Consider the following 23,618-nt stretch of genomic DNA (forward strand, 5'->3'; position numbering starts at 1 on the left):
TAAGTAAATATCAAAAATTCATTCCAATTATACATATTAAAATTACTACAATATTTTGTATTTAAAAATAAAAATAAAAATATTAACAAAATTAAGGATAGTAATTTTAAATGACTTTTATTTTTTAAATAAATAAATAAATCTACGTTATACTATTAATTTTAACATATATTAGTTTATTAAATTAAATTGTATTAGTTACTTATAACACGTATTAAATTATAGTTTAAAAAATTTTCTATTATTGTCGTTAATTTTTGTTTTATTTTTTAAATTTTATTCATAATTGTAATTGAATATTAATTTTTGGTATATGCTTGTTCTCACAATAAAAATAAAACTTTTATATTTTTCTTCAATCTTTTTTAATATTAATGAAAATAATTGATTTTAATAAACTTAATTAATTAATGTAATATTACAATTATAATCGAAATTAAATGGTTAAAATATTAAACATATTAGATCACATATATTTTTTAATTCTATATATTTATTTTATTTTTCAATAATTATGTACATTATATATATATATAAATAATAATTAGAATATTGTTTGGATACGCATAATATAACAATTATTGAAAAATATTTATATATATATATATTATATATGTCATAATGAATGTATGCAATTGTTATTAAATTTATAGGAAATCATGAATGTATTAATATATTATTAAATTTAATTAAAAAATAATTTAATTATAGAGTTCCAAATATACCCTCTTCTCTGTATTTAGCACGTAAACCGGATGAAATTCATTCCCATCCCGTATGATTCAAGCGGGTCGTTTTCGCGTTCGTAATTTTGACACGTGACCAACGGTTTTTGCCCTTCGCCTACCTACTTCCCAATAACTCTACTTTCTCCCCCAAAAAGAGACACACGGGAAAAAATAAGCAGAGAGAAAAAAAATTAACGGTCACATTTTCCTCGTTCCATAAATTTCTTGCGGAATCCTTAAATTCCGGCATTTGCTCCATGATTCAGTATGGAGACTCTTATCGAATCAATTTCGACGACCGATTGCTTTCCTTTCACTGATCGATCAGTCAATTGAATTTCTCAGATTGTCTAAGACGATGGCGACTGGGTTTAGATCGTTCGTTGGGGTTTCTTTGTGTAAGTCCGTTTCGGATGGGAATAACCCTCCGAACGACACGAAATCGAGGGGATTTTTGCGGATTAAGGCTATGGAGGGACCGAATGGGGTGGCACTTAGCCAAAATGGATCGATTCTGGAGGAGAAATTGGCGAATGGGCATGCGGGTAACTCTGATTTTCCTCTTTTTCCTTGTTTTGTTTCTTGAAGTTTACTAGTGATGTTGTTTTCGCTGGCTTGTCCGTTAAAGAAAATGGAGGAAGAGAAAGGAAACAGGCTATATTGTTGTTACAAATAGTTTGATGCATATACAAGAGAGTAATTGATAGCGTCAGCCAGTATATTGCAACTTAGCATTCACGTTTAGTTACTGATTTAATCAAAGAAAAGGCTGAAAGTGAAGGGAGTCATTGAATTATTTGATTAATATTTTTTGGTCAACTGTTGGCGATTAAGATACCTAATTTTCAAACTTTATACGTTGACAAACTCAGGGATGAAATAATGCTCGGGTTTTTAGTCAGGAACCAAGCAGGTTACAGGGAATCTGGCTGTGGAATACCGACATTTGGAAAAATAAACTTTATTTTTTAAGTTAAATCAGGTACTGGTTTGTAAAGAAAGATGACTGGCTAGGTAGCTAACTGGAGCAACAAATCATTTCAGAGCTCTTTCTTTGTGGTGCTGTGAGAATATTTTGATTTGAATTTCGAGTTTGTGCTGAATAACTTTCAATTTGGACGCGCATTCTATTTTGTCTTAGAGAATTAGGTAGCAGAATCAGATACATGGCATCTATCAGTACTAAGCAAATGGTATAACAAACCCATGATAAGCTGTGTTTACGGTTGTGTTTAAGACAACTGAAGATTTCTACTTCTTATTTCCCGAGCTTCTGATTTATTTTTGATTAGGGAAAAATCTCAGTTCATTGTCTACGGTTGGAAAATCAACAAACATAAAGTGGCACGAATGCTCGGTTGAAAAAGTGGACAGACAGAATTTGCTTAATCAAAAAGGATGTGTTGTTTGGATCACGGGCCTTAGTGGTTCAGGTTTGATATTGATTTTTTACTCCTTTTTTAATATGCATATATATTTTTTAACCATGTATATTTTGTGATTTACCATTGCTTGCTTTATTTCTTATTCTTCATTCAAATTCATGTGCATATATATTTTTTCCAGACTCCCACAAAGTTAAATCTCATTCATCAAATGTACTATGCCATATATTCCTTTTATAAGCAAATAGTAAGTACATGGGCAAGTGTTTTTTTTTTTTTTTTTGGTTACTGATTCAATTTAGAAAAGCTTATACTGCTATACTACCCGTGTTTTTATGTATTAAAATGAATTTTTGCTAAACAATGTGACATTATGATATGGATCATCACAAATGGAAAGAGAAACAACGCTATCTAACTCTTGTACGAAATGCAATAGTTTATATTTGACCTATGGATACACATTCTCTGGGTACTTTGATGTGGTTCTTACTGGGATACATCCAGAAATGCCAAATTGATTAATAATGTAATGCAAAATATAAGTTCCCTTAATTTTCCATGATTCTGTTTTACCATTTTGCATTACAGATTCTGCTTAGTTAAAATGCTACTTTCTGTTGTTGGGTCGTACCTTATTGTTTCTTGGTTTGAGCAAGTAACCAAAAACCACCAACGCAGAAAAGTTATCGCTTCTTGCTTAGAATAATAGAAAGTATTTTTATATGTTTATAGTTTTGAGTTATCTTAGGTAACTGTCTCTCTGTCATCTGTAATTTTTGTGATTAGAAGTTCATTTTGAATCAGATGAGGTATTTGTCCGTTATCCCCAACTCATATCTATGCTCTTCATTTTATAGCTCGTAATTTCGAATCTTATTGCAGGGAAGAGTACTTTGGCATGTGCTTTAAGCCAGAGCTTGTACCAGAAGGGAAAGCTGTGTTATATTCTTGATGGTGACAATGTGAGACATGGTTTGAATCGTGACCTTAGTTTTAAAGCAGAGGATCGCGCCGAGAACATACGAAGGGTTGGTAAGTGTTACTGGAATGGATGTGCTTACTTTTTTAATTTTTTTATAAAGAATTAAACTTTTTTTCAGAAAGAATTAACTACACATTCTGCTGTGACTATTATGAGATCCATGCTCCAAATATATTATTGATTAGTGAGAAAAATCTAATGATGTGATTGTGAAATTATGAATTTCTTTTCATTTATTTATTTTCTTGTTTGTTCAGGGGAGGTAGCAAAGCTGTTTGCAGATGCTGGAATTATTTGTATTGCTAGTCTTATTTCCCCCTATAGAAGGGATAGGGATGCCTGCCGCAGTTTATTACCAGATGGAGAATTTATTGAGGTTGGTGATTTGCTAAATTCCGACCATTATTGTTTTGGCGAATTGTGACGAGAATAGTAGTATTCATCTGGATATAATGTTTAAGTACCAACCTCTTTTGTTTAGTACACTTGACTATTTGGTAGAACAGGTCTTCATGGATGTGCCACTTCAAGTTTGTGAGGCAAGAGATCCAAAGGGCCTCTATAAGCTTGCACGTGCAGGGAAGATTAAAGGTATTTTGTCGACATCAAAATTTTTCCTCATCTTATGATTGGCAATTCTTGTTCAAATAATCCATTTTCCCTCGTCTTCTGAGTCAATCTGAATCTCATGCATATGATGCCAAATAATTTGGGAATTCTTCTTATCCCATATTCAAAAAATTTTCTCATTTTGCTTGTATGCACACCTTGTCTTTTCATCTTCGTTTTTGTCTATTATCTAATCTTTACACTTGGAGAAATAATAACAGTCATCTATTCGTTTTAGTATCCTTGCCGGTTTAATTATGTTTATTGATTATCACAAATGTTTCATTTCCCTAAATTTGCAGGTTTTACAGGAATAGATGATCCTTATGAGTCGCCATTGAACTGTGAGGTATGTTCACTAGATACACAAGATTATGATCATATGCTTGCATAAAAATGCATCTATACACGCGGAAGACAAAATAACAGTCATATGCACACATGAAATACTTAGTAAGTTTATAGTAAAACCCTATATTCCAATTTGATTGAACTGCTCCAAAGCAGCTTATGTTGATGCATTTGCTAGATTTTATTTCTGTGGTTGTAGACAAAACCTTGATATGTTGCCTGTATACAGTAGGAACTTGAACTCTTGCAGCTATAATTAACCTTAATCACCGAAAAGACATGTATTTTTTCAATGGTGCCTCAAAAGCACCATGTCTCTAGGTAATCTTCTAACCATTAACTTCTATATTGCAATCACATAACATTATACAGTAATTCAGTCATTACACAATATTAAGTAATTGTTTACAAAATTATTAAATTATTATGAAATAATATAATTTTGCATGAAAGCATTATTCCTCTAAGACATCATAGATTTTTTTTTCCCTCTTTTTGATAGCTTTCTCATGTCAAATTCCAGATTATTTTGAAACATAACGATACTGGTGCTTCTCCAAGAGAAATGGCTGAAAAGGTGGTTTCTTACTTGGAGCAGAAAGGGTACTTGCAGGCATAAGAAACTGGTGACGGTATCTGGATTTCCTTCAATTCTACAACTAATTAACCATAATGGAGGAGACCACTGGTTTCTTTGAATGCATGTTTTAGGATCATTAGCTTCCAGGATTATATGTGAAATGATTAGAGTATTAACCAGCCTACTCTTCATTCTCTTATCCTTTTCTTTGTTTCTCTTATTTGTATGCATAGTAGAGATTTGTTTGGTCCCCTTCCACCCATCCTTCATGTTACAGCAAGAAAGTGCATGTGTATCTCCACTCCCAGTCGAATCTTTTCTTTTTTGCTTCCATCTGAATCTCGAAAAATGCTATGTATCCTCAAATTTTATGTAAACTGATATATCAAGCATGTATTATCACATCTTCTCATCAATTGTAAGCTGGAACATTTTGATGATGTGTTGCATACTTGTTATGTTATCAATATAACTTCCATGGTTCGCAACACATGGATTTGAGAACTTGTTTTTTTTTTTTTTTTGAGAAGTGAGAACTTGTTATTTTTAAATGTAGTTATTTATATTGTGTGTATACATATATAGATAACTATGAATAATTACCAAAGTTGTACTTGAGTTAAACTTTTTATATTATTGTTCAATTGTGAGTTACTTTATACTCATAAGTGAGTTATAATTTGCAACAATAATGCATGATTAAATTAGTTTCATTAATATCTCCAATTTGATAACCACAGACTATTGTATTAAAATTAAAATTAAAATCAGAGAAATATCAAATTTTTACTTTGTAATTGGTCTAAATTCACTTTATTCTCGTTCGATTTCTAGACTTTGGTATTTAGTTTATAGATATTAATCTTATTTTATAATTTTATATGTAATTAAATTAATTTTTTTTTCTAATTTTTAATAAATTGATAGAATTGAGTTGCTGTTTTAATTTAAAATAAAAAATTATTTTTTATTATCTAAATAAAATTTTAATAAAAAAATCACATTTATTAAGTTCTTAAATCAAATTGTATTTACAAATATTTGAAATTTGAAAAAAATATCTGTTTTCTCCTCCTTTTATTGTTCTGCTTCATACATTATCCACTTGACCTTCATAATTATTCTACTGTTTTATTTTCTACACAACATAAACAGAGAGTAAAAGGTAAGATAGTTTTCTTTCATTATCCATGGGATCTTTCTTCTCAGGTTTTGATTTTTAGAAATATTTTCTTTTTCTATCTTTTTTGCATGTGAAAGAAAATTTCCAGCAAAATCGAGGGAATTTGTTTTTTCTTGAAATTGAGAGGATTCTTGCTTGTAATTTAATTTTGGATGAGAAATTGACAAATCAACATGCGGGTAATTCGAGTTTCCTCTTCTTCTCTTTGAAATTTATTAGAGGAAAAGAATGGTTTGATATACCAGTCTATATAAAACTTGAGGATGCACCATTCTTCATAAAATATAATAGCATTTTTTTTTCTTTTTTTCTACCATTTTCTTTACCGAACAAGTCAGTGATGCCTTTTATAAGAAAATTTCCACACTTTCTCAATGTCATAGCCTTTTTTTTCACCTGAAAGTGATTTTCACTTTCTAAACCACCATGGCATTTTTCTCATTCTGTGTACTTTTCTTCATACACTACAATATCATGTTCATTCTCATAATATCGTTGTCCTTTATTCTCTATATCACATAAACATAGAGTAAAAGGTATACTAGCTTGCCTTCCTTCTTTCTTTATCCATAGTTTCTTCTTAGGTTTCGAGAGAATTTATCTTTTTTTAAAATCAAGAGAATTTTTATTTGTAATTCGATTTCGGAGAAGAAATTGGCAAATCAGCATGGGGGTAATATAAATGTATTAGAATGTAAATTTCTAAAATGATCTTGCCATATACATAGATAAACATATATATATAATACATGAACATACGTTACTACTTACGTTCATAAATTTCAAAAATAATTGTGCAATATGTGTATGCATATGTAGTACACAATTTTACTACGAATATAACAGTTTCTTTATATCTCTTTTTTTTTTGTGCTATATTTATGTTAATGGGTATATACCATAAAAAATTAAAAAAAAACTATAAAATATTATCAGTCTATTTTCACAGTATGGTAATAATCTTGAAATTATAATTATTGTTATATTTTATTGTAAGTAATTAAAAATAATTACCAGCTAAAATTATTACTTCAAATTCAAGTGAAACACATAAACACTAAGATTACCAAACTAGTAGTTCTCTTCTCTGTTTCATCACAACAAAAATAAAAAAAAAATATAATAAATCAAAATCTCTAGCTGTCTTCCTAAATTTAGATAAGAAAAAAAGTTTTATGAATATCAAATTATTGTTTATTTTCGTTTGATTCTAATAAAAAAAGAGAACTCTCAAACGATCAAGACGAAAAATTAAAAAAAAGAAGTGAAGAATGCTAGTTTGCTTTTACTAATTCGAATAATGTTATGAGCAAATATAATATAATGATGATCGAGGAGGTCGAGAGGATATAGTGGACAAAGAACTAGAAAAAAGGAGAAGGACATCATTGTTGAGAAAGTCTTAGTGTTTTCTTTGAAATGCAAAAGAAAATTAAAGAAAAAATAGAATCAAATTCTCTAATTATCCTCCAAAATTCAAATAAGAAAGAAAGTTTTATGAATATTGAATTATTGTTTATTTCTGTCTGATTCTAATTACGAACAAAGAACTTCTTAGTCATTAAAATGAAGAAATTAAAGAAAGAATAAAAGAAAACTTACTTTTAGTTATGTATCTATTCAAGTTTGAGATAATTTTGAGAGAAAAAACATCACAATGATGATCAAAAAGGTCAAGAGGAGAATTAAAGAAAGAATGAAAGAAAACTTACTTGCTTTTAGTTATGTATCTGTTCAAGTTTGAGATAGTTTTGAGAAAAAAAACATCACAATAATGATAAAAAAGGCCAAGAAGAGAAAGTACGGTGAGTAAGGGTAAGACAACCATCATTTGGATTTGAACATTTATAACTTAACCATTCCATTTGTCAACCGAAAATATATCATGATGGTGTGAAATCATCAAGATTTATTGACAAACAAAAATGATTGGCTTAACTATTAATTAACCACTAATACTAATGAAGTAGCTAAGTGGTTAAAAAAATTTTATCCCACTTCAATGTTACAGATTCGAACTATATTAAATATGTAAAATTTGTTATTTTGCAAATGTATTATAAATTGATATAATGTTTAATTCAGTAACAGTAAAAACTTTAAATCACTACTTTATTTATGAAATTATATTAACTAAATTGAGTTAAATTTTAATAAATTTATTCTATTTTTTAATCAAAAGAATATTAATGTCACAATGAATTAAAAACTTAACCTATAATTTAAGAATGTGTGAGTTAAAAACTTTGACTTATTTTCACCAACAAGAAAAATTAATTCATTAATTATTTGTTGGTTGAATGATTAATGTTTTCATTTTTTTTTTTTTTTGCGAAGGTGTGTATTCAATTATTTATACATTTAAATTATGATAAATTAATATGCTAATTAATAAAATTTATAAATTTTTCTCTTAAAAAAATTACTAGCTCACTCACATTTACTACTAATTAAATCGATATATGCAATAAATATTTTCATTAGAATTAAAATTCCAAAGAGCAGAATAAAAAAGATGGTTGTTGAATTGAGGAGGGTCCAATCAGGCGTTAATGGACCTGAAGAGCACCGGCCCGTAATCCTTCCACTAAAGAGAGCGGGAGGTTTTCGTTGCTCTGTTTCCAGCCTCACGCGGTCCCCTCCGCTCTAAGAGAGGCGAGCCACAAGCCTACGCGCTGGAGGGCACGCAACTCAACTCTCCTCTTGGAACGGGCGGATCAGATTTTAAACCCTTCGCAGACCAACCTTCCGAACCTTTCCAACCTCCAGCCATCTTAATGCCCCCACTTGAGTGACAAGCCCGCGTTACCAGGCCCGGCGATCTCTGATTGTGTACGCGTGTATATATAAATTTAGTTATGAGATTGAAGACGTTGAAAACATACACATAAATTTAAACCAACAGTCGCCATCCTGACCTCACTGGTAAGGGCTAGTGTCATTTGAAAACTTAAATTATGAGTTGGTGGGGTGCGCCGGGTCCTCGCAGTAGTGCAACGCATGGACGACGCTCGAAGAACCCAATAGCAAGCTATTGCAGCTGCTCTTCCCCCTCAAAAAACTAATTTAATATCATGTGAGTCAATGACTCACGTATCAGATATTAAACTGATAAGAACAGATACTACACTTGATCTTAGCCAAAAGGCCGAGAAAGGTATGACTTCTTCCTCGCCCCCAGCTCTCTTTTTGTAGTACCCTTTTAGCATCTCCAGCATCTCTCCCAGCCAATGTGGGACAAAAGCACCTACTGTCAATACTCTTAAAATCTCTTTTTTCATTTTTTGAACTCCACGCACTGACAATACTCTCGACCTCTGCACATGACCCACCCGCCCACACATTAATTTATATTAATGTATTCATCAAGTTTAAATACCACAAAAAGTAAATGGAATTAACACATCACATGAGACATAAATATTTACTTTACTTCATTAAAAGAAATTCAATTTATTAAATCTCTTCTAATTTAGACATATATACCTATATGGTAAAGATATATACAATTTATATATGATAAGCTATTATTAAGCTCACATATACGGAATAAAACTTATGAACATGATTGTCAAAACCAAAAATGCATGCATCTCTATATCTATACACACGCAAAAATTGATCAACACGACAATAATCTCAATATTTATGAGAAATTAACGACGAAAAGAACACACGAAACCAATAATTTTATTTCGTTTGATAAATTAATCAAAACTCTTTATTAATTCTAGATTAAAAGGTTCTTATTAATTAAAAATAGAAATTCAATTATGTAACACATTGCTCGAGTATATGATTATTATTAATATACAAATAATTATATGTATTTTTGAATATAACTTTAAGTTTTATCATATTTATCACAAATATAGTATATCGTTATGGAATTTAATTAAATATAAAATGTAATAATACAAGATATTTTATCAAGAGAAATTTTAACCTTTGGAAGCCCAACCTACTCAAATAAATTAATTGCCAACTAGTTTGTGTCCCTATTTGATAACGAACTACTTTTTCTTAACCAATAAACGATGTGAGATACGGAGTTACATTCACGTTGATGAAGCTGTACCTTTGTAAATTTCGCATTTTAAGTGCTGGTTTTTTACTCTGCCATAATGTTTTACGTGGACTATCATAGTTTTGATATGATCATTTTTTTTTATGAGAAGGCCTGATGATTTATGGTGGGGAGGCGCGGAGAGTAGGTATTTTCATGTTCATTAAATTTATAATACATAGATATACTTTACTTTACTTTACAACACAATATTTAATGCGTTCATACCAAATACTTTAAGCAAACTTCAACCTCGTGTTGAAGAATCCGACAACATGCTATTGTAGTGGCTCTTCCACCCTAAAAAACTCAGCTTAGTAGGATGCGATCCAACGACTCACGCATCAGATAATAAGTTGATAATAACATATTCCATAATTGATCTTCGCCAAGAGGCCGAGTGAAATTCTTCTGAGCCGTCTTCCGATTCAATGTTGAAATTCATACAACTATTATATTGTTGCTCTCACTAGATTTCAATATGGAATGAATAACGTAATATAATCATTTTTTTATACAAGAAAAAAATAATAAAAAATAACAAAAATAATCAGATATGACCATTACATAATCTGAGCCAAAAAACATCGAGTGTTTTGAAACATGACGATGTTGGTGTAACAACCAAGTGTTATTATTTTTATTTTGTAATTATTTGAATTTTTTTTTATATTTAATTAATTTAAGTTGATTTAATTTTATGAAAATAAAAATAATAATAATGATAAAATTGGGTAAAAAATATTATTTGGATTTAATTGAAATTGATTTTGGAAAAAATTTGTGAAAATTTGGATTATGGGGGTGTTTTTGAATAGAAAATCGAAAACCGGGGGTCAAAACGCAATTTAAAAAAGTTGTGTCATGTCAGCAACCACGTCAGTGACCCGGCCAGCAGCCCCGGCCAACCAGGACGCGCTGCGTGGCAAGGAAACGCTGACCAGGGGACGAGCCACGCAGGTGATCCGCGTGCGCGCAATCGGACGGTCCAGATCCGTTCCCGCGCGAACGGACGGCCCAGATTCACTTGCACGGACGGCCCAGATTGTATTGCGATGGACGACCCAGATTTAATCCCAATTAAATCGCGATCGAACGTTTAGATTTAATCTTGATGGACGGTTGAGATTAAAAGGCAAAGAGTATAAATAACCCCACCCATACTTGATCACAAAAACCCTAGCCGCCAGTGCCTCGCAGGAGAAGAAGAACCAGACGTCGGAGGAGCTGGCCGCCGCCACCCACCGCCGCACCGAGGAAGTTTCCGACCGCCGATCGAGGTAAATTTTCTCTCCCTTACTCGTTTTTCGATGTTGAGTCCGCCTATGGCCAAATCGGAGCCAACTCACCAGCCGAAGCCCAGCGGTGCCGCCGCGCCCCTCCTCAGTTTTTGCCTCCGATGAAGCCCTTCCCGGCCTCCGTTCGATGCAATTTTTATACCACTGTGATCACCGTTCTTTTCTCTACAGGTTGATTGGAGCCAATCATCAAAACGCAACTCACGCAGGAGGAGCCGCTGCACCCGAGAGCACCGCCACCGGTAAGTTTCGATTTTTCGTAATTTTTTGGTCCAACGAGGGCCCTAGGATTGTTTTATCACAAGGACCGATGCAAGTGTGGCCGAATTTGGCCGAAAACGGCCAACCCGAGGCGAATCGCCGCCTCTTGCGGCGTTGCTGTCGCCGTAGCACGGCGGAGCCACCGTGCCGGAATTTCGATATTGGCCGAAATGGGCCCTAGGTCTGATTTGGAATTTTTTGGAACACGTGCAGGTACCGGTAGTGCGTTTCAGTTTTCTGAAAAAAATTCAGAAAAATTAGGGACAGCCTGTAGGCGCACTGTAAAGCCGTATTCAGACCCCGAAACAAGTAAGGACCCCTCACCCTATTTTCTATCACGGTATTAAAGCTCAATAAATAATTAAATTGTATTTTGTGATTTTATAGATGTATAATTGATTAAGGTTGTCAATAGAGCCCGAGTCTGATACAGTGTTGGTCTGATTATTGTTTGATCTAATTTTCAGTATTAAATGTAGCATAACGTTTGATGTAATTATGTTATGGTCTCGTATGCATGAATCATGGTTTCTTTTATTATGGTTTGTATTATGGTGAACCCGATACTGTATTGTCTTGTTTGGTGTCAATTACTGTTTTACACGTTTTGTATGATTGGATGATTGAGATTAAGGAAAAATACAAAAAGGTTATGTGAATTGATAAGTGGATAATGTGGACAGCCTAACTAGATATCTTGGGAGATGGTGGACGGACCGGGTCCGTAGGGAACCCTACCGAGAACGTGGTCTCTCATACCGGACGGGGTATGGAGACTTTATGTATTTTGGTGCCCATACCGGACGGGGTATGGGGACGGCCCGTTTCACCCTCATACTAGACGGGGTATTGAGGTTCATGGTTTTGGCGTCCATACCGGACGGGATATGGGGACGGCCCTGGAATCAGGTTGTAAATGTTAATGGTTCACGTGTAGAGAGGACCCCCTATGGATCCCCAAGGATACTAGTAGGCTGGTAAAAGAGGAAATATGTTTCCTGATTATTGAAATGTAAAGGTGTGATATATGTTATGTTTTAAAGTGTGTATGATTTCATGATGTTATAAGGTTATTGTTTTCATATGTTATTTTCATGGATCTCGCCGAGATAGGTGGACAGTAAAGGTTTTTATGTTAATAAACGAGTTCGTTATAAATTTTGCTCCATTGGTCATTTTTGTTTTCTACCCACCTTTACTTCTGTGGCGGTGAGATAGTGTGATGTCTTTATTGGGCTGGTGTAGCTCATTCCTTATTTAACCATTTCATATCAAAAGGACATTGTTCCCGAGCCCGTTCCGCAGGAAGACAGCGAAGGGGACGGCTAAAGACTCCATAGCTATATTTATAGTTCTTATCTCGAGTATTTGTGTTAGTTTGTTTTTTCATGTTTTGAGTACGTTTTGGTTATTGTGTAAGGGATGTTAATCAAAATTTTTATTACGCTTCCGCATTTGACATTTTTAATACATATATTTCATTTAAATTTCCAGAGCCGTTACAGTTGGTGCTTCCCCAAGAGAAATGGTTGAAAAGGTGATTTCTTACTTGGAGCAAAAAGGTTACTTGCACGCATAAGAAATTGGTGACGGTATTTGGATTTCCTTCAATTCTACAACTAATGAACCATAATGGAGGAGACCATTGGTTTCTCTGAATGCATGTTCCGGTATCATTAGCTTTCAGGATTATATGTGAAATGATTAGAGTATTAACCAGCCTACTATTCATTCTCTTATTCTTTTCTTTGTTTCTATGATTTGTATGCATAGTAGAGATTTGTTTGGTCCCCCTTCCGCCCATCCTTCATGTTACCGCAAGAAAGTGCATGTGTATCTCCACTCCCAGTCGAATATTTTCTTTTTTGCTTCCATCTGAATATCGAAAAATGCTATTATACCTCAGGAAGAATGGTGCATCCTCAAGTTTTATGTAAACTGATATATCAAGCATGTATTATCACATCTTCTCATCAATTGTAAGCTGGAACATTTTGATGATGTGTTGCAGACATGTTATTTTATCAATATAACTTCCATGGTTCGCAACACATGGATTTGGGAACTTGTTTTTTTATTTTTAATTTTGAGAAGTGGGAATTTATTATTTTTAAATGTAGTTATTTGTATCGTGTGTATACATATATAGATAAATATGAATAATCACTAAAATTGTACTTGGGTTAAGCCTATTATATTATTGTTCAATTATGAGTTACTTTATACTCAGAAGTGAATTATAATTTACAACAATAATGCATGATTAAATTAGTTTCATTAATATCTCCAATTTGATAACCATAAACTATTGTCAGAGAAACATCAAACTTTTACTTTGCAATTGGTCTATTTATTCTTATTCGTTTTCTATATTTTCGTACTTAATTTATAGATATTAATCTTATTTTATAATTTTATATGTAATTAAATTAACTTTTTTTTTATAATTTTCAATAAGTTGATAGAATTGAATTGTTATTTTTATTCAAAATAAAAAATTATTTTTATTATTTAAATAAAATTTTAATAAAAAAATCACATTTATTAAGTTCTTAGACTAAATTATATTTTAAAATATTTGAAATTTGAAAAAAAAAATATTTGTTCTTCTTTTGCACTTGAAAGCAATTTTCAGAATCAGGATGGTCTTCTCCTCCTTGTATTGTTATTCTTCATGCATTATCCACTTGATCTTCATAGTTATTCTCTTGCTTTATTTTCTACATAACATAAACAGAGTAAAAATTAAGGCAATTTTCTTTCATTATCCATGAGATCTTTCTTTTCAGGTTTTGATTTTTAGAAATCTTTTCTTTTTCTATCTTTTTTGCATGTGAAAGAAAATTTCTAGCGAAATTGGGGGAATTTATTTTTTCTTGAAATTGAGGGGATTCTTGCTTATAATTTGGTTTCGGATGAGAAATTGACAAATCGGCATTCAGATAATTCGAGTTTCCTCTTATTCTCTTTGAAATTAATTAGTGATTTTCTTTCGTTGGCTTGTCCAGTAAAAAAAATAGAGGAAAAGAATTGTTTGATATATCAGTCTATATAAAATTTGAGGATGCACTATTCTTCATAAGATATAATAGCATTTCTTCTTCTTTTTTTCTACCATTTTCTTTAACGAACAAGTCAGTGATGCCTTCTAGAAGAAAATTTCCACACTTTCTCAAGGTCATGGCATTCTTTTACACCTGAAAGCGATTTTCACTTTCTAAACCACTGGGGCATTATCTTCATTCTGTGTACTTTTCTTCATACACCACATTATCCTGTTCACCCTTGTAATATTGTACTTTATTTTCTATATCACATAAACACAAAATAAAAAGTAAATCAGCTTGCTTTCCTTCTTTCTCTATCCATAGTCTTTTTCTTAGGTTTCGAGAGAATTTATTTTTTCTTAAAATCGAGAGAATTTTTATTTGTAATTCAATTTTGGAGAAGAAATTGGCAAATCAACAGCGGGTAATATAAATGTACTAGAATGTAAATTTCTAAAATGATCATACCATATACATAGATAAATATATATATATATATATAAAATACATGAACATACGTTACTACTTATGTTTATAAATTTCAAAAATAATTGTGCAATGTGTACACATATGTAGTATACAATTTTACTACGAATATAACAGTTTATTTATTTATCTTATTTTTTCTTTTGTGCTAAATTTCTGTTAATGGGTATATACCCAAAAAAATTAAAATATTATCAGTCTATTTTCACAGTTAACAATCTTAAAAAATATTATAATTATTGTTATATATTGTTGTAAGCAATAAAAAATAATTACCAGCTAAAATTATTACTTCAAATTCAACCGAAACACATAAATACCAAGATTACCAAACTAGTAGTTCTCTTCTCTGTTTCATCACAACAAAAATAAAAAGAAAACAGATAATAAATCAAAATCTCTCGCTATCTTCCTAAATCAAGATATTACATTATTCACTATCAATATGTTGTATGCATATGTATATATATATTTAAATTATATGCAATAAATATTTTCATTTAGAATTAAGATTTGGAAAAAAAATTATTGATCAACTTTCAATGCGTATAAATATTTAAATTATATACAATATTTTCATTAGAATTAAAATTCCAAAGCAGAATAAAAAGATGGCTGTTGAATTGAGGAGGGTCCATCAGGCGTTAATGGACCTGAAGAGCACCGGCCCGTAATCCTTCCACTGAAGAGAGCGGGAGGTTTTCGTTGCTCTGTTTCCAGCCTCACGCGGTCCCCTCCGCTCTAAGAGAGGCGAGCCCCAAAGCCTACGCTGGAGGGCACGCTGCTCAACTCTCCTCTTGGAACGGGCGGATCAGATTTTAAACCCTTCGCAGCCCAACCTTCGGGACCTTTCCAACCTCCAACCATCTTAATGCCCCCACTTGAGTGACAAGCCCGCGTTGCCAGGCCCGGCGAACTCCAGCCGCTTATAGCCAATATATAGAGGCGAATTATATATTATAAATAAGCAATGTGGGAGTGAGACTTACATTTAAAAGTTGAGGTCGCTTACCCTGACTATGAACAGCTTATGTAGCAGCTTCATAAATTTCGTGCCTGAGTGCTTGTTTTTCACTCTGCAAAAAGTTTCTTATGTGTGGGATAAGAGGTTTAGATATGGTTTGATTAAGTTGTTGACGAGAACTTGTGATGATTCATGAACTTGTTCTGTCTTTTCTTATTGATATACGACGCGTGCGTACGCTTGTAAAATTTGAATATCCCGATGAACTCTTTTGAAAGAGAAGATAAAAGCTTACTAGTTAATCAAAGAATATAAGACAAAAAATTAGCTTTTATATGGCCCAAGTTCTTTCTAACAATATACGAATGCAAACATAATTTATGCAAATATAAATAACAGACAATTATAAACAAGCATCAGTGATGATCAAAGTTAAAAGAGTTATAAAAACTTTGTCGTTTACATTTCTGTTTACATTTCTATTAATTCTCTGTCGGAATAGAGAATATATCAAAACTATTTTCAATATATCTTTAATGTGTTGTTAAGGCTAAATACCGCATGTAGTAATGAAATTAAGATCACATGCTAATCAAATGGCATTGATTCATTAAACAAGCATGTTGTTTGTTATATAGATTTAAATAAGTTAAACACTATAACTTGAATTTGAACTTCTAATGACAAATTGTTCTTAGGTTTTTCCTAATAATATACTCGTAGGACAAATATAATCTTTTCTTCAAATACATCTACTTTTTCAGCTTTGGTTCTATATATATATCCGCGTACATGTGAGAAACTTGAAAATTTAAAAAATGAGTTGGTGGGGTGCGCCAGGTCCTTGCAGTAGTGCAACGCATGGACGACGCTTGAAGAACCCAATAGCAAGCTATTGCAGCGGCTCCTCCCCCTTAAAAAAGTAATTTAATATCATGTGAGTCGATGACTCACGTATCAGATATTAAACTGATAAGAACAGATACTACACTTGATCTTAGCCAAAAGGCCGAGAAAGGTATGAGTTCTACGTCGCCCGCAGCTCTCTTTTTGTAGTACCCTTTTAGCATCTCCAGCATCTCTCCCAGCCAATGTGGGACAAAAGCACCTACTGTCAATACTCTTAAAATCTCTTTTTTCATTTTTTGAACTCCACGCACTGACAATACTCTCGACCTCTGCACATGACCCACCCGCCCACACATTAATTTATATTAATATAATCATCAAGTTTAAATACCACAAAAAGTAAATGGAATTAACACATCACATGAGACATAAATATTTACTTTACTTACTTCATTAAAAGAAATTCAATTTATTAAATCTCTTCTAATTTAGACATATATACATATATGGTAAAGATATATACAATTTATATATGATAAGCTATTATTAAAATCACATATACGGAATAAAACTTATGAACATAATTGTCAAAACTAAAAATGCATGCATCTATATATCAAATATACACACGCAAAAATTGATCAACACGACAATAATCTTAATATTTATGATAAATTAACGACGAAAAGAATACACGAAATCGATAATTTTATTTCGTTTAATAAATTAATCAAAACTCTCTATTAATTTTATTTTAAAAACTTCTTATTAATTAAAAGTAGATATTCAATTTTGTAACATATTGCTGGAGTATGTGGTTATTATTAGTATACAAATAATTATGTATATTTTAATTTAAAAATTATTATTGATTAATATCTTTTAATATAACTTTAAATTATATTATATTTTTTACAAATATAGTATATCATTATAGAATATAATTAAATATAAAATATAATAATACAAAATATTTTATTAAGAGAAATTTTAATCCTGGAAGCCCAACCTACTCAAATAAATTAATTGTCAACCAGTTTGTGTCACTATTTGATAACGATCTACTTTTTCTTAATCAATAAACGATATGGAATACGGAATTGCATTCACGTTGATGAATCTGTACCTTCGTAAATTTCGCATTTTAAGTGCTGATTTTCTACTCTGCCATAATGTTTTATGTGGACTATCATAGTTTTGATATGATCATTTTTTTTTTATGAGAAAGCCTGATGATTTATGGTGGGGAGGCGCGGATATGAGGTATTTTCATGTTCATTAAATTTGTAATACATAGATAAACTTTATTTTAAGCGAACTTCAATATCGTGTGAAGAATCCGACAACATGCTATTGTAGTGGTTCTTCCACCCTAAAAGACTCAGTTTAGTAGCATGCGAGATAGGGGGTTGCAATAAGAAATGGCTCTGGTGGGTCCATCATAAGCCAGGTTCTCTAAGTAGTCAGCGTCTTTGTTGTTCTCCAAATATTTATGTTGTACCTCAACAATCCAGTATTTTATAAGTCAATTTTTAATTGCAAGTAAAAGGCTAGATATCTTTAATGTATTCATCAACGTTAAAGTAGCACACAATAATAAAATTAAGATCACATGTTATGACATTAATCGATTAAACATAGTTATATGTTATATAAGTTTAATTGATGAGTTATTCGGTCGATCTTATCAAGAGCATTATAATAATTATTTTATCTGATTGAAACTTATAAGTAGATGTTATGAGTTCTATTTGAATTATATTTAATTGAGTCTCTTATTTATTAAGTCTACGTAGTTTAAATATAAATAAGTGAAGGAAAAACTTATGGAAGAATGGTTCTCTAAACAGTATCTGAGTATAAATATATTGATACTACTGTAATTGAATCTTAGTTATTTAATTTAGTTTTATTCGAGTCAAATTATGCTCTTATTTATATTTTTATTTGAATATTATTTATTTTGTATCATGATTGCGTGTACTTATATAAACTAATTAATAAACTATACATTTTATATTTTATTTTTAATTATGCAAATATTGTATCTTGATTTTAAAGAGTTACATTCTAATTTGTGTTAGTTTTCTTATATAATGTAATGAAAATTCTAATAATTGAGATAGTGTGTGTGTTTATGTTAATGAAATATGCATATATATATATATATGTAGACATACATATATATGTATGTGATAAGCTATTATTAGAATTAGATATATGGGATAAAAGTTAGGAAGATAATTGTCAAATAAAACAAAAATACATGCACATCATACATGTATGTATATATTACTTGATCAACACAATGATAATCTTTAACGTTTGAGAAATTAATGACGAAAAGAACACGAGAAGTAACTTTTTTATTTTATTTGAAATTATTTACATATTATAAAATAATTGTAATTAAAAATTTTAAAAAATTAATATACAAATAATTATTTGTATTTTTATTCAGAAATTATAACGAATAACAAATTTTAAATATAACTTTACTATAAATTATATTATATTTTCACAAATAAAGTATATCATTATATAGTATAATTATAATTTGGAATGTTTACAATCTTTTCTTAAAACTACAGATCTCAAGCAATTTGAAAGGTGCACTCAATTTCAAATATTAACGTGTATATATATATATATATATGTATATATAATGATTCATGCATCTACACGTGTATATACTCTTATATACATTATTAAGCATTAATTTACAAGGTATTTATCAACCGATATGTTTATATGTTATAAAATATTTAAAAATTCGTAGAAAAGACATAAATGGTATATATAATAATAAATTATTCAAAAACTAACACATTCAAAGTATTTATATATTAATACAGTTTCAAACAAAATTAATTTTATTTTGGTTTTATAGAAAATAATTAATTATATATTTTTTGGTAAGACATATATACATATATATATATATATATACAGCAGAAAAGTAACTGGTTATAGGAGAATATATATTAGGAATGATATATCCTTATTTGGTTAAGTAAATATCGCATGCTTTTGCAATTAATTACTTTTAAACAAAAATGGCTTGCTTAATATATACATATATATATATGGTTAATATACATATATATATATATACGTATGGTTAATATATACATAATATGAATGCGTGATAATTTTGGTTTTTTTTACCATAAATTAATTTATTATGTGGCTGACTTATAAATCACCTGGACTTCTTCTTCTTCTACTCATCAACCAATTCACTTCTCTCCGATCACTCTCTTGCAGGTCCTAATATATATATATATATATATATATTATACATACACAGCACATGCATATAATATATATATATATATATATATATATAAAGATATAATTCTCATGCTTTGATCATTCTCTTGCAACTTTTCTTTTCGCTTTCACTGTTAAGTTCAGATAAGGTTAAAGTTTCTCTCAGCCACCATTTTATATATACAGAATGAAGCTTGGAGAGAAGAACTTACAGTTTTATTTTCTGCTGGTGCTGCCGTACGCCCTCCTTTTTCCAGGTCTGTTCTTTACACATCATCTATACGTATAATATATATGCATCGTATAAAAATATACATTACAAAAACAATTTTTATAGCCACCCATTATTTATTTTTTAGCAATAATTATTTAAAATGTATTTAAATTGCAATATTCGAGATTGAAAATTCCATATGTTTTAAGTCTATAAAAGAATTTTTTATTTATTATTTTTTCTACTACCTTCCTCCAAGGCCTGGCTAAATATATTTTCATTACAATATAATTTCAATATTATATTTATTTTAAATATTGAGTTTTTTTTATAAATATTATAAATTAAATTTTAATAATTTATCTGTTAATTATTTATTTATAGTCAGTAAATGACCAAATTATTCATTTATAATTAGTGAATGGTATGTATTTTATAACTTAATTATAAATAACAACTAAAATTAATTTTAGCAGGACTGGAGACCAATGCTCTATCCTACGATTACACAGCTAGTATTCAGGTAATTAGCTTAAACCTTGGACCTAATTGAATATCAGTTTTATAACATTATACTGCACCAGAACAATCATTATATACGTTTATATATATATGTATATATATATATAGATATATGTATAAGTATTTGTCTGTTAATTAATTAATATTTAGATTTGGGTATAAATTCCCTGTTTTTTTTGGTTTTTAATTTAAACAATAGTGTTTGGAGAATCCTCAAAAAGCACAATATGGAGGAGGAATCATCACAAACCCAGAGTTGAATCAAGGGTTGAAAGGCTGGTCAACTTTTGGAGATGCAAAAATTCAACACAGAGTTGCAGGATCTAACAGCTTCATTGTGGCTCATACCAGGTCTCAACCCCATGATAGTGTCTCCCAGACCCTGTACTTGCAAAGCAACAAGCTCTACACTTTCTCTGGTATATATATATATATACGTACTCCTTTTTCCGCTTTGAATTGCTCTTATTTCTTTTTCATATATAAGTTAATTTAGTAAACAAGTATATGGGTATTGTTATCATGTGTATGTTTATATATACATGTATATAATATTAGCGTTTAACTTATATATATATGTGTGTGTGTGTGTGTGTAGCCTGGATACGAGTAAGTGAAGGAAAGACTCCTGTAAAGGCTATTTTCAAAACAAAGTCTGGGTACAAATATGCTGGTGCTGTTGTGGCTGAGTCCAATTGTTGGTCCATGCTTAAAGGTGGTCTCACTGTTGATGCATCAGGTCCTGCAGAACTTTACTTTGAGGTACTTAATTCTCTTTTAATATTTTTTCCTGTTCATATATATACATATGCACGTGTGTATATATATATATGTGTATTGATTCATGGGTACTCTTGATATTTGTATTTAGACTGATAACACATCAGTTGAGATTTGGATTGATAGCATTTCACTCCAACCATTCACTCAACAAGAATGGAAATCTCATCAGGATCAAAGCATTAAGAAGGTAATTAACTAATGTTCTTACATATTATAAGAAAATGGTAAATTAATTATGATTAAAGAAATTAATTATAATGATATTAGCAGATTAGAAAGAAGAATGTGAGAATTCAAGCAGTTGACAAGCTTGGGAATCCTTTACCCAACACAACGGTCTCAATATCACCAAAGAAAATTGGTTTCCCATTTGGGTGTGCTATAAATAGAAACATTCTGAATAACAATGCATATCAAAGTTGGTTTTCATCTAGATTTACAGTGACAACATTCGAGAACGAAATGAAGTGGGCGAGCACCGAACCAAGTCAAGGCCACGAGGACTACTCAACAGCCGATGCCATGGTTCAATTCGCTAAGAAAAATGGCATAGCAATCCGTGGACACAACGTGTTTTGGGATGATCCGAAGTATCAATCAGGATGGGTGAGTTCACTCTCACCCAATGATCTTAATGCTGCTGCAACAAAAAGAATAAATTCTGTGATGAACAGATATAAAGGTCAAGTTATTGGTTGGGATGTGGTTAATGAAAATTTACACTTTTCTTTCTTCGAAAGCAAGCTTGGTGCAAATGCTTCCGCTGTGTTTTATGGCGAAGCTCATAAGACTGATCCATCAACAACATTGTTTATGAATGAATATAATACTGTGGAGGATAGTAGAGATGGACAAGCAACACCGGCTAAGTATCTCGAAAAGCTGAGGTCGATCCAATCATTGCCTGGTAATGGTAACATGGGGATTGGTCTCGAGTCTCATTTCAGTAGTAGTCCTCCAAATATTCCATACATGAGATCAGCCATCGACACTCTCGCTGCCACTGGATTACCTGTTTGGCTTACAGAAGTCGACGTTCAAAGTGGTGGAAACCAAGTAAGTTAATCTATAACTCTTTATCATTTTGTAGATTATAAGAAGATGGATAAATTTCAATTCGACCCGTTGCAGTATAAGATTTTTCAACTTAGACCTTATGATTTTTTCTTTAGTAACTCACTATTTCGTAGTTTAAACGTTAATCAAACTCACTACCTATGGTTGCAGAAGAGTTGAAAGAGAAATAAACGACAAATTTATCAAAGAAATTGGTTAATCAATTTGGTTAACATCTAAACTACGATACAGTGAGTTGACAAAGAAAAAGTTACAAAATCTGAAGCTGAAAACTTCAAACTATAAGGGTCGGACTGAAATTTTTATTTAGATCTGTGAACTTATCTGTGGTTTTAATTCAGGCGCAAAGCTTAGAACAGATTCTAAGAGAGGCACATTCGCATCCGAAAGTGAGAGGGATTGTAATATGGTCAGCGTGGTCACCAAACGGATGTTATCGTATGTGTTTAACCGACAATAACTTCCACAACTTACCAACCGGAGATGTTGTCGATAAGCTTTTGCGCGAATGGGGCGGCGGCGCCACCGTTAAGGGCAAAACTGATCAGAATGGTTTCTTTCAGAGCTCACTCTTCCATGGAGATTATGAGATCAAAGTCCAGGTCAACCACCCATCAAAGTTACCTTCTTCCTCATCTCATCATACCTTCAAATTGAATTCAACAGATGATGAATCCAAACAAACAAGATTACTTCTCATTAAAGTTTAATTACTTATTTCTAACGACCGTAATTTTTGTTTTGCTATATGCTTTCATTACAAGCTGTTCGCACAGACTGTACCTTGAATCAGCTTTCGTTCATTGAATAAAACTATTTTTTCATCGATAATCCATGGTTACCCAATATAGTAATTTAACTTAAATTTTTTAAAAAGATTATTTTTTAAAATGGAAATTAAAGATTTGAGATAAAAGGTCCTGTAACTCCCACCCAAAAGTTAACTGTTCACGTGTT

The 23,618-nt window shown here is 31.2% G+C and overlaps 2 protein-coding genes, 2 long non-coding RNA genes and 5 other non-coding genes across 10 annotated transcripts; 2 read left to right on the forward strand and 7 right to left on the reverse strand.

Annotated features, from left to right (window-relative positions):
- The first annotated feature begins 881 nt into the window (after positions 1–881).
- APK (APS kinase) lies at positions 882–4,889 on the forward strand. 2 transcript variants are annotated; one of them, XM_022036611.2, is made up of 7 exons: positions 882–1,273; positions 2,021–2,161; positions 2,999–3,148; positions 3,356–3,474; positions 3,605–3,689; positions 4,010–4,056; positions 4,582–4,889. In XM_022036611.2, exons 1-7 carry the CDS (start codon positions 1,087–1,089, stop codon positions 4,675–4,677), a joined length of 825 nt encoding a protein of 274 aa, XP_021892303.2. In that variant the 5' UTR covers positions 882–1,086; the 3' UTR covers positions 4,678–4,889. The 2 variants fall into 2 exon arrangements, with proteins under 2 accessions (XP_021892303.2, XP_088079042.1); XM_088222916.1 differs by lacking the exon at positions 4,582–4,889 and adding an exon at positions 4,288–4,306.
- Positions 4,890–8,282: 3,393 nt separating this feature from the next.
- On the reverse strand, positions 8,283–9,135 carry LOC110810459 (uncharacterized). Its single transcript, XR_002538985.2, has 2 exons — positions 8,740–9,135; positions 8,283–8,645 (listed from the first exon to the last, which is right to left on the reverse strand). It is a non-coding gene; the product is annotated as an uncharacterized LOC110810459 (long non-coding RNA).
- On the reverse strand, positions 8,333–8,640 carry LOC148253193 (signal recognition particle RNA). The gene has a single exon (XR_015813008.1).
- LOC148253194 (U2 spliceosomal RNA) lies at positions 8,787–8,982 on the reverse strand. The gene has a single exon (XR_015812938.1). It is a non-coding gene; the product is annotated as a U2 spliceosomal RNA (small nuclear RNA).
- A 968-nt stretch (positions 9,136–10,103) lies between the features above and the next one.
- LOC148253195 (U2 spliceosomal RNA) lies at positions 10,104–10,294 on the reverse strand. Its single transcript, XR_015812946.1, has one exon. It is a non-coding gene; the product is annotated as a U2 spliceosomal RNA (small nuclear RNA).
- A 5,197-nt stretch (positions 10,295–15,491) lies between these two features.
- Positions 15,492–17,119, reverse strand: LOC148253196 (uncharacterized). Its single transcript, XR_015812790.1, has 2 exons — positions 15,992–17,119; positions 15,492–15,904 (listed from the first exon to the last, which is right to left on the reverse strand). It is a non-coding gene; the product is annotated as an uncharacterized LOC148253196 (long non-coding RNA).
- Positions 15,587–15,892, reverse strand: LOC148253197 (signal recognition particle RNA). Its single transcript, XR_015813005.1, has one exon.
- Positions 16,770–16,965, reverse strand: LOC148253198 (U2 spliceosomal RNA). The gene has a single exon (XR_015812936.1). It is a non-coding gene; the product is annotated as a U2 spliceosomal RNA (small nuclear RNA).
- Positions 17,120–20,181: 3,062 nt separating the features above from the next.
- Positions 20,182–23,492, forward strand: LOC110810472 (endo-1,4-beta-xylanase 5). Its single transcript, XM_022036672.2, has 7 exons — positions 20,182–20,322; positions 20,756–20,802; positions 21,001–21,220; positions 21,400–21,563; positions 21,673–21,771; positions 21,855–22,640; positions 23,003–23,492. The coding sequence occupies exons 1-7, from the start codon at positions 20,253–20,255 to the stop codon at positions 23,369–23,371; spliced, it is 1,755 nt and encodes a 584-aa protein (XP_021892364.1). The 5' UTR covers positions 20,182–20,252; the 3' UTR covers positions 23,372–23,492.
- Positions 23,493–23,618: the final 126 nt, after the last annotated feature.

This window comes from Carica papaya, chromosome 6 (genome assembly GCF_054855325.1).
Source record: "Carica papaya isolate Zhongbai chromosome 6, ASM5485532v1, whole genome shotgun sequence".
Lineage (NCBI taxonomy): Eukaryota > Viridiplantae > Streptophyta > Magnoliopsida > Brassicales > Caricaceae > Carica > Carica papaya.